The following is an 11,163-nucleotide window of genomic DNA, read 5'->3' on the forward strand; positions in this document are numbered from 1 at the left end:
AACACAGATAGTATGATTGAAAAGATACCGCATTATATAAGGTATCGAGAAAAGTATGGGATCGGTTTTCAGGATGTGAATTTGTTTTGCCAATGTAAATCAACAAGTTCCTTACTATTTCGCAATCTGAGACTACGTTACAAAGTGTAAGCGGTGGAATCGCGCACACAGCACTCACAAGTAGATACACGAGGCACGCGTGCTGCTCCGAATACAGCACCAGAACATACATGTATGCATCTGCAATAATCTACATAGGTATGTAATCTATTTTTGTTCCACTTTTAACGATTCTCTACAAACAACGTGGAGTACCACATACTCCTTGAATCGGTTTGTACGACTTCAAACATATTTATTATATAATCGCTTAGAATACACATTTTCAACTATGTGTACGTGTATGCAGTAAGACTTTGATGTACGCGTTTAATTCGTTCCGGACCTTCCTGTATCGGATTATATTTCTGCCGTCTACGTACATATGTATCTTTTAAATTTTAAATTAGTTGACAAATTATAATAGTTGTTGTAAGTCTGTCATTTGAATGTTCAAATTTGCCCATTTCCTTTTTAATGCAGTTAGCATTCTGTTAATGTAATTCTGCCTATATTTATTCTCTTTTCAAAATCTATTCTTGCCAGTCCGGTAAGAAGATAAACTGTTGAATCAAGTTTTAAACGTGGCACAAGAAAATTTACTTTTAACAACAACCGAAAACGAACGTGCGTAACATGATAAATAAATAGAAAAAAAAAAAATAATTACCGTATGCACGTTTTACTGTGCACACGTTTAATACCACACACATGAAGACAAATATGCATACTGTACGTATTCTGTGCAAACATTGCAATTCATTAATCTGTAGGTGTATTGTGTTGCACGATGTCAACGATTTGTTCTACATTCATGATCGAAAGTTTGAATATTTTATGTCATTTCACAATGAACAGTGTATGAAAAATTCTATTAACTTTTTACGGTCGGAGTGCATACGTGGTTATTATGATAAGGGTTACGAGCCATAAATAAATACGTATACAGGGTTACAAGCACCTCGTGGTGAAAGATTGATTGTCTTGTAAAATCCGTAAATTAGATTTTACCTTACTCGGCGTTTAGTCACTTACAAAGAAAAATGTTATTTATCAATTTGAACGAAATATTATTCCTTATAATTTTTCCTGGATGGAAATACGTATTTCAAAATAATCACCGATATGTGAATTATAATCGTCGAGTCCGTGCTTAGGGCCACGGACAACGACGTATTAGCGTAAACAACGACTGCGTTGAATATGATTCGGTTTACAATCGAAAATGGTTAAAATGATGTGTACTCGGACCAATACTAGAGTTGGTGCGAACATATATACTCTGTGTGTACATATGTACTGTAAATGTAAATATAGGTAGTAACGAAACCTCCGATTGCAAAATGGTAACAGACTTTATGATTTATATGATGGCAGAAGAACACTGATCCTAAAGAAGGTACCACGCGTTCGTTAATAATCGGTATAAATTGTAAATCGAAATGAAACGATAAATGAATCGCTGCTACTGTTGTACTAGACGAACAAGATGATGACGCAAATAGCGAAATCCCGTAAATACGAAAATTGCACTCGGCGAAAACGAAAGATCCATGCAGTAACGACAGACGTAAAATTTATGTAATTATACATGCATTCGCTCGCGTATGTGCTTCTGTTCGCACATACGTACATCCAAATGCACACACGATCGACATCGATGCGGCTCTTTGAATTTAAGGTTCTACTTACGAAGACGATTATAAAGTCCAAGATTGTCCAAAAACTGGTGAAATATTTGCAGAAACCCAGAGCTAACCACTTGAGTAGCATCTCAATGCTGAAAAGCGCGCAGAAGCCAAGATTGGTCCAATAGAGAATTCTCTTCAAAAAAGGATTGTCATCTAGGTAAATGTCTTCGAAACAGAGCGTTATGGAAGAAGCGAAAATTAAAACTAAAATCATCCATTCGAATCCGGGTGTGTCAACAACCGAAAGAATCATTGTGCGGAGTTTAATCCACTTTTGGCCCATAGCCGTTGCGACGCATCGATCGATGCAGCTACATCTGCACAGATAACACATCGTTGTTACGATCGTTCGCCGATCGCGTAGATTCTTTCGAATTTACTCGTAATACGTATGCAATTAGCGCTGGCGTTGCAGCAGAGAAATAACAGAAGGGATATGCGTTTCTTACTTTTGGTAACACTGTCGTGGAAAGCAGTCTTGGGGTTCTTTTCGTCGATTACTCCTACCAAAACCCGGAAAGGAACCCATGCCGTCTATGTACTTTCCTTTACTGTCTCTTCGGCCGCCAACAGTGAGTTCATCGACATAGCTGACAAGAGCGTGCCAAGGTCGCTTCGGTACACGATCTTCGTGTTTACGAAAGGGCTCTTCTGGACGTAACATTGCTGTTCTCTCTTCCACGGGCGCTTTACTAAAAGACGAATACTTAGTAACTTGAAGATCTTGGCATTCCTCGGGATTACTTTCTTGCGATTCGGATTGCTTATCTTTGACGGAATTGCTCTCGTCGGATTCGTCGTCTTTCGATTGGGACTGAGCGTACATCGGATCGTATGAAAAAACCGGTTGATTTAAACTTTCTTGGTAGGATCTATTGTAAACGTTATCTTTCGGAAGGCTGAGCACAGTCTCTTGAATAGCGTACTTAGTCTCGTTGTCGGATCGATCCATAACCCGTCGCACTATCTTCTCCAGATGGGGATCTTTCCCTTTTGTCTTTGTGGTACCCGGAGCCATACGCGAGCATTTATTTTTTCGTATAATCGAACGTATACGGTCGAACGATCTAGCGAGTTTCGAATCTTCGCCGACTTCTTCCTTCTTTTGTTTTAGCTCTTCCGAATTGAAACTGTTGAGCAGCAAAGCAAGGAAGAGATTCAGTACCATGAAATTACCCATTACCAGTGCTGGCAAGAATATGGCAAAACACGCTCCGGGTCCGTCCTCTTGTTCGGCTCGCATGCAATCCCACAACGGCTCGATCCATTCTCCGCAGAGTATACGAAATATCATCATAAACGAGTGAAAGAAATCGTTAAAGTTCCATCGTGGTACAGGATCTGGATAAAACTTGTCCAAAGTATAGTCTTTGCTGAATAATTGCATACCGATCACGGCAAATATATAAATCACAATCACCAATACCAAGGTGAGATTTCCGAGAGCGCCGATCGTCGAGATGATAATGCTGAGAAGAACCTTCATCGTCGTCCAGGATTGAGCCAGTTTTAAAACTCGCAAAAGCCGTAGCCCGCGTATCACAGAGAGACCGTCTACCAGCTCGAAGGTAAGATCTATCAGAGACGCTGACACTATTATTAAATCGAAATTGTTCCACCCGTTGGCAAAAAAGTCTTTGCTCAGCGCCAACAGTTTCAGCAAGCATTCGAAGGTGAAGATACTGGTAAACACTTTATTACCGATGTTTAACGCCTGTCGTATCGACTCGCTCATTCCGTGATGCTCCATCGCCAAAAAGCCGGTATTCAGGACGATGCAAAGTGTGATTGTCAACTCAAATAGCGGATCTCTCACTACCTAGATACGGGCCACTCGTCAATCGAGAGTCGAGCGTTTCCCATTTTCTCGCGTGCTATCTTTAAACGTATTTCTTACTGTTTGTTCGTTATTCGTTAATATTCCCGTTAATAAACTTTCCGCAAATACAACGAATATCGAACCGATTATTAAAACTTGTTTTGCGTTCCTTTCGAAGACGCTCCCCTCTCGACACGGTACTTATCTCTCTTCGACTTCAACACTTACCTTGTACAGGGAATTCTGAAATCTTAACCAGCCCTCGTAATCTACGCAGCATTGTATGCACTTTTCGCAGTTTCTATCCGGAAGATCATCTACGGACAAGCAGACCCGCTTTATTCACGTGTCATCGATATATCGAATTATTTATCTACGGAGTGACTCAAACTTTACTGTTTTACCTAAAATAACAATGTGCGATAAATATTCTGGCGGCAAGGTGTACATTTGTTTCTTTGTTTTAACGCCATTGCATTTGAACACCCTGATCTCTCGGGTGGTCCCGGTATGGAGCGAAGCTGGAACGTTGATGGGCGCTCGAAGATATCTCGGCTTTTCCCGTTCACCGTCGACTTCCGCTTCGGTGTCAACGCCACCGGTTCTAGCTCCGACTTTAACATCGACATCGGGCTCGACGCTAATATCCGTATTCTCGTTGGTAGCCACTTGTTCCTGCCAATCGGGTCTCGATTCTTTGTTATCCCGCTTGTCGTGTTCGTCCACGGATGCAACATCGTCACCGTCGTGATCATCGACCACTCCCGAGTCGTCTAACGACGATTGTTGATTACTGTTGTTACTTGCCTGTCTAGAGTGAAGCATTCCACGATTCGGCGCCAATCTATGGACCGCCGTGTTATTCTCCACTGTTCGTGGACTGACATTTTGCAGAAGCAAGTGACACGGTCGAACACTCGAATGCCTTGGACTTGGACTCGGGCTCGGTGTCACCGATCTAGCAAACAATACACCGTAACAATTGCAAGACAACCGTCGATACAAATACGCGTACTATTGGGAAACGAGAGAATAAAGCACTACATCTATAAGCTAAACGACGTAAGGGGAATTGACTGCTTGTTCCGCACATTGTTTTCACTTTTTAGATTCTTGACGATCGAATTGCACAGTAGTAGAATTCACAGATATCAAAGGATAATTTAGAAATTTAGAAATTTAGAAAATACAGAAAATTATAGGGTAATTATTTTAAAAAAGGGGCAGGGATCTCACCGATTTCGACGATTTTTGAATATATTGTAAAAATCAATACTTTGAACAATTTTCTCCTATATATATAACCAAGATTTTCCTCAAAAAAATCGCTGCTACTACATTGAATTCTGTCTATACGTATTTACGCTTCTGTGACTGTATACGTCAGCTCGCGATTACCCCTTATCTCTTGTTTCTATACAACGGCATGGCAACCAACGACAAAACGATTGTACCTAATAACCTAAAACTCGGTCGTGGTTTTAAGTACACCCGTTGTACGTTATACGCCTCGATGTATCTATAGAAACCATAAACAATCGACGACTCAACACTTACATTTTAAACACACGTTGACACAAACGCGTACCTAGTTATAGACAATATTCATTGTAGTAATAGCAATAGTTTTCTACAAAAATCGTGAAAACTAAGGCCGAGGGACGGTTATATATGTATATATAGGAAGAAGTTGTTCAAAACGTTTACTTCTACAACATATTCAAAAATGTTGCATTATGTCATTTCTGAATGCAGAAAGGCATTTAGGTATACTCTTAGAGATAAGAGGGCTCTCTCGTTAAATCCACGGTGCGAAGCGACATGTCCATGAAGAAATTTAAAAAAGGAAAATCAAAACCTTTAGAAGCATGTTCTCTTCTGGAGAGAACATCGAGATTGTATATACACAAATAGTGTACACTCTAGTAAAAATTATAGTAACAACTCCCAGTGTAAATTAATACACAGACGAAATATGTGATAAAAAAAAGGCAGTAAAAATCGGTAAATATATCCAGTAAGCTCCAATTCTTTAAACTTTCCCACACCCATTATCCAAGCATCCCAAATACGTTGAGCTCGAGGACATAACAATAGTTAACATTCTGAGTTTACGTCTGCACTGTCAGTCACTGTTGTTATATCTCACTTTGTTGCATTTTGTTTCGTTCACTTTCTTTGTTACGCGACGAGTAAAAGACATGTTCGATTTAAGCAATAATAACGAAGAATCTGAAAGTGGCTAGGTGAAGCGAGCGACCGATTACCCCTTGCACCGTTTAGCTCGTCGGTAGAGTTTCATCTGGTTTCCCAATAGTACACGCAGTATAGCATAGATATTTATGCCCTAAACGCACCTGCTTGGTACAGAGCCACTTTTTTCCTGACCGGGCACACTAGAGCCAGCGTTGCTTCTTCCTCGTCTTCTCCTTCGTGTCTTTTTACGCGTGTAGCTACTCAAAAGAACACCTTTCCTCGCATCTAACTTTTTCTGCTTCTCTTTGGCAAGAGTCTTGACATTGATCTTTGTCGGGTCGAAACTAAACGTCGAGTCCTCGCGATGGTCGGTTAAATCTTTTCTTCGTTCCTGTCGATTCGAAGGTAGGTGAATGTACATTACGCGTCGTAGCGGTAGAAAGTAAACGATTAAAGTGGTCCCTTACCTCGTTCGTAATTTCGGCTTCCTCCTCGTAACTAAGTGCGACGACTGCGAGCATGAGATTGATCAAATAAAACGAGCCAAAAAACACGACCACCGTGAAGAACGAGACGCTGATAGGTCCGCACGCCGACAATACCTACGGATCGAACGTATCGTGTCAGTCCAAATCCATTTTCATCTCTTTTCTTAACCAGTAAGTCGTTCGTACACGAGTACTCGACTGTGGTGGGTAAAATTTTAAAAGAAGACCAACGAAACAAAATGTTCATTTTCATTGAATCGACAAAGTACCTTATTGTAGACGTCTTCCCAGTAATCCAATGTAATCAATTGAAACGTGGTAAGCATCGACCACATGAAATTATCAAAGTTTGTATACCCGTGGTTTGGATTTGGGCCAACGCAAAGGCAAATGTAGCTCTCGTTGCAGTGCCTGGAAAATACAATTTCTCGCTCTAAAATCGAGATATCGTTTCAAACAGTTGCACACGGTAACAAACAAAGTTTAGCGAACCTTGCGCCAGTTGCGTTACCGCAAATTATTGGTTCTTCATCTTCGTCGAATGCCCAGTTGGACGAGTTCCAAGTCCACCTGTGGATGGCAAAAGGTATCGGTTTGTGTCTCTCGAGACTCAACGAGGTATTATTATTCCGGTCGATACGTACAAGTATCGCGCAAAATGTAAATTTCAAATACCATGCGTTTAAACGGTTGTTAAGCAATACGTACTCTTTCCAATCGACTTGCGTATTATTGGATTCCATGTTTTTTACACATTTGTTTCGTAGTTCGCCCATGTAAACTTGCAGGGCGAAGAGAGCAAACACCATGAGACAAAAAATAGTGAGCGTCATCACTTCGGCAAGCTGCTTAAAACTATGTAACAATGCGTTGATGATGGTCTTTAAGCCTGAAAAAATGTCGGACAATCGTAATCGCGCTCCTTCTTTTTAGACGAGGGAACGTGTCAAGTTTTTCAAACACAATCATTAATCGTTAAGGACGATTGAATACGATTATAGTCGAGATTACACGTATAATGTTCTACTAATGTTCCGCAAGCTGTTTAGGAATTAGCTAATTTATGTGTCCGATAATATCACACCGCACAATTACTATACGTACATGCGTATTTCAATTTCATCCTGCATATTACGTGTATTATCTTACCAGGCATTATTGAAACGGTTTTGAGGGCTCTCAATACTCGAAACGTTCTCAATCCGGCTAAATTTCCTACTTCCATACCTATGGTAGCGTATCCACTAGTGATCACCACAAAATCCAGCCAGTTCCATGGATTTCGCAGATAGGTGTATTTATTCAGAACAAATCCTTTAGCTATCGATTTAATTACCATTTCGGCTGTGTATATAGCTAGGAATATATATCTGGAATAAAAAGGAGACAAAATGATGTCGTCTATTGTTTGGTCGCGTATCTCTCGATAATGCTTACTCGGCTTCCTCGATGGTTTCCGTCATTGCGAGGAAAGCACAATTTAATATTATCGTGGCCATAACCACGTAATCAAAGTACTGATTCGTGCTTAGGAAAATACAGTAACGTCTTATAGGATTCCACGGGGAAAATATGAACCAACTGTTTGTTGCTGTAAATCTATGGATGTAATTCTTACGAAATCTCTTCGACACCACGCAAAATGTCTGCAACACGTGAAATCGGGTTTAAGCGTGACTCGAGCCTTTCTCCAAAAAAGTATGTTTAAATAGAAACAACTGGTGTTTCGACAAAATAAGATATTGCATGCGTACAATGTTTCTTTGGGATACAGACTAGTTAAAATCAATAGTAAACGAATTTTGTGAAAGATTTACGTACACGTACAACGCACGGTGTAGTAGGTACACATTAAAGGAAGAGGTAGAGAACAGTTTCAATATTAAAGATCATAATAATTCTGTTCGTTCGAATGGTACTTCGATCCGTAGTTTATCAAATTCTTAACCGAGAAAAGTAAGACTCGTCGACACTTACCTCGTCGTATATAAAGTTGTCGATTTCTTCGAGCGGCCTACCGTACAGTTCGGTGGGAAAGGGTTCGTATTTGTTTGGAAGCACCGCGCCATCCTCAACGGACATTCGCCTCTTTGGTTGAAAGCCATAGTCTCTCACGAGCTGCACGGTTCTGTTCTCGAGCCTATCGAGACTCTCTTTCGTGAAGAGTTTCACCGTTTGCTTGTTTCCGGTCGGAGTTTTAATAGAGGATCTGCCAGCATTGTCGACTTCGTTCTCGATCCTCCCATCGGGGATTTCACCAACGGTCGTAGCTCGAGGAGTACCGGGTGGATCCACTTGTATTTCAGCGCTTCCCGAGTCACCGGTGCCGGAATCTGCCGATGTACCCGCAGCTGCGATCAACGGAGGTCGTAATCTCGCAACGTCTCCGGACCTTGAGACACCCTCGTCCGACGATTTCTCGAGAATCACTTCAGACTCGGTTGTATCTTGGGGGTGTCGTCTTTGTCTTCTCGAGGTATTCGATTTACCCGATGTCGAGGCTTTTAAAGGATCATCGTAAACCGCGAATTCGAGTTCCGCGTCCGAAACGGACGACCTGGAGTGACCGTGACGAGTCTCTTCGGCGTAAGACGCCAACGGATAACTCGGGAATATCGGTGACGGGGTTTCGCTGTTCTCGTACTCGCGCCCCGTGTATTCCGGTGGACTGAGGCCCGCGTACGGTGGTAACGATGATTTCTCCACTTCCGTAGGCGAAGCTCCACGACATTCACCGCTTTCGCTCGCGGGGGAAATAAGTATCGAAGCAGAGGCCGAGGCTGGAGCCTCTTGTCTTTTCCTTCCGGTGAAATCGCAACTCGAAATCGATACTCTAGAATGGTCGACGTTCGAGCCCATCCACGGCGACTCCTCCGTACGTGGAAACTCGAGGATAGATCCGCGAAGGGATCCGGAAACACGTCCAACGCGAGCCCTCTCGCCGGGCGGAGATCCATGATGATCTCGTCTGGTGAACTCGTTGAATCTGGTTCTCGCGTCTCCCCTTCTCGATGGTTGAGGGGTTCTCGAGATCCCGATTCTCGAGCGATCCAGAAGCTCGAATTCCTCGCCGATGCCCGCGGGAAGATTTAAACTTCTCTGGCTTCCGATCTCTCGTGGCGATCTTTCGAGAATGTCTCGGCCGGGACCACGGGATCGAGTAGTCTCTCCGGACGAGAACCGAACGAGCTCTTCTCTGGAGAGGTTCGTCGCGTAAAGGCCCGCCACTCGAGGTCGATTAGTGAAGCCATTGTCCTCGGAGCCGTTGCTCGGAGGGTTCGGAGAACCTGTACATCCCTCACGGCCACCTTGCGAAGGTATCATTGGAATCTTTGGTTCCTCGGCTTACCGAAATTTTTACCTTTCATCGTTGCGGCTCCTAGAGCGGAGCTTGCGTATTTTCTTTCCCACCGAGCAGCTTCTACACGTTCCACGGCATGTTTCGATACTTTATTCCCTTTGTCGTGGACAAATCACCAGGAAACGCATCGTTGTGCGTGTTTAAACGGGTCCGTTCTCGTAACTCCCCAACATTGCGGTATACGGTGGAACACCGCGGTTCGCCGGTTCCATTCGATCACCGTGGTTCCACACTCGTGGGTGGACTTCGTCTTGGTAATACTTTTCAAAATTCTAAGGATGCGGCTGCTATTGACTGAGCGCGAGCGAATGTGTGTCGCAGATACGGTATATAGATTCTTCTTTTTTCGTCGATGACGATCGTGTCGCTGTGACGCGTTTCACCCTCGAGCGGTTAAGAAAGCCGAGACCGAAAATGAAAGCGAAAGAAATAGAGGAACAGAGACAAGACAACAAAAGAGAGAATCTATCGAGGAAAAGTGGGAGCAAGGAAGAGAGGAAGGATTCGGTAGGTTCGAAAGAGATATCTATTCCCTCGATATCTCAATGGTATTTAAGGTATCCCCTAATCCGGTCTGTCCTGCAACGACTCCTGTATATCGTTCGCGCACGATTCTGTGGCTAATCGCATCGCAGTACAAAAAGTAGAGAACGATGGCGAACAAACGAGTCGGACGAACGGAAAATACCACACAAAAACCAGCTGGTTTCTTGCTCGTCACTTTCTACAACACTCCCGGGCCATAATTACCACCTGTTTTATCCAAAGTGATACGAGAATCGCATCGAGAAACGTGTACTCAATATATCTTGAACGAGATGACAACGACGTGCCGATGAATGGAGCGAGGAGAAAGAAAGAAAGAGATAGGCAGAGAGAGAGAGAGAGAGAGAGAGAGGAGGGGGAGAGGAGAAGGAGGAAGAGGAGGAGGAGGTGAAATACAAAGAGGTGGTAAGTGTACAATTTACGATCGAAAAAAAGAGACCCAACAAGGAGGAAAAGTAACACGTAGTATCCGAGAACAACGAGAGCAGGGAATTGCGAGAGAAAGAGGAGAATAGGAAAAAAAGGAGAAAGAAATCGTAGCCGAGGGTAGAAAGTTGAAAAGAAGGGAAAGAACGGAGACGGAGACGGAGACGGAGACGAAGGAAAATGGGAAAGGAAGCCGTGATACACCCTCGTGTTCGATAAGTTGTGACTTGAACTAGGGTGCAAAATCACGAACGTCTCCGACGAGAACTGTGACGATACTACGGACGAAGTCGATTCGTTTCGCGCGCGCGCGTATTGAACGACCGAGGAAAACGGCTTTGAGGTCTCTCGTTCTCTATATAAGCGAATTTATTCCAACACATTGAAATACGTGCGTACACACACGCGTCAGGGAATATCGCTGCCCCCGCGAAACTAACTAGCAAGCCACCAACCTGCACGAATATTCTTCACCACCGTCGACGCTAGCCCCACTCTCGGTATACCTGGACGACACTTGCACGTGATCTATTGTGG

General features: G+C 43.1%; 1 protein-coding gene across 1 annotated transcript in view; it reads right to left on the reverse strand.

The window, feature by feature from the left end:
• LOC143151619 (sodium channel protein 60E) overlaps positions 1-10,941 on the reverse strand; it is a 107,852-nt gene extending 96,911 nt beyond the window's left edge. The window contains exons 1-12 of the mRNA XM_076320954.1: positions 8,271-10,941; positions 7,731-7,939; positions 7,443-7,663; positions 7,002-7,182; positions 6,786-6,863; positions 6,563-6,704; positions 6,273-6,407; positions 5,967-6,196; positions 4,014-4,567; positions 3,838-3,926; positions 2,240-3,609; positions 1,792-2,107 (exon numbers count right to left, since the gene is read on the reverse strand). Of these exons, the coding sequence (XP_076177069.1) occupies positions 1,792-2,107; positions 2,240-3,609; positions 3,838-3,926; positions 4,014-4,567; positions 5,967-6,196; positions 6,273-6,407; positions 6,563-6,704; positions 6,786-6,863; positions 7,002-7,182; positions 7,443-7,663; positions 7,731-7,939; positions 8,271-9,617 (4,872 nt within the window). The 5' untranslated portion in view covers positions 9,618-10,941. The remainder of the gene's footprint in view (positions 1-1,791; positions 2,108-2,239; positions 3,610-3,837; positions 3,927-4,013; positions 4,568-5,966; positions 6,197-6,272; positions 6,408-6,562; positions 6,705-6,785; positions 6,864-7,001; positions 7,183-7,442; positions 7,664-7,730; positions 7,940-8,270) is intronic.
• Positions 10,942-11,163: the final 222 nt, after the last annotated feature.

Source organism: Ptiloglossa arizonensis, chromosome 9 (genome assembly GCF_051014685.1).
Source record: "Ptiloglossa arizonensis isolate GNS036 chromosome 9, iyPtiAriz1_principal, whole genome shotgun sequence".
In the NCBI taxonomy this organism is placed as follows: Eukaryota; Metazoa; Arthropoda; class Insecta; order Hymenoptera; family Colletidae; genus Ptiloglossa; species Ptiloglossa arizonensis.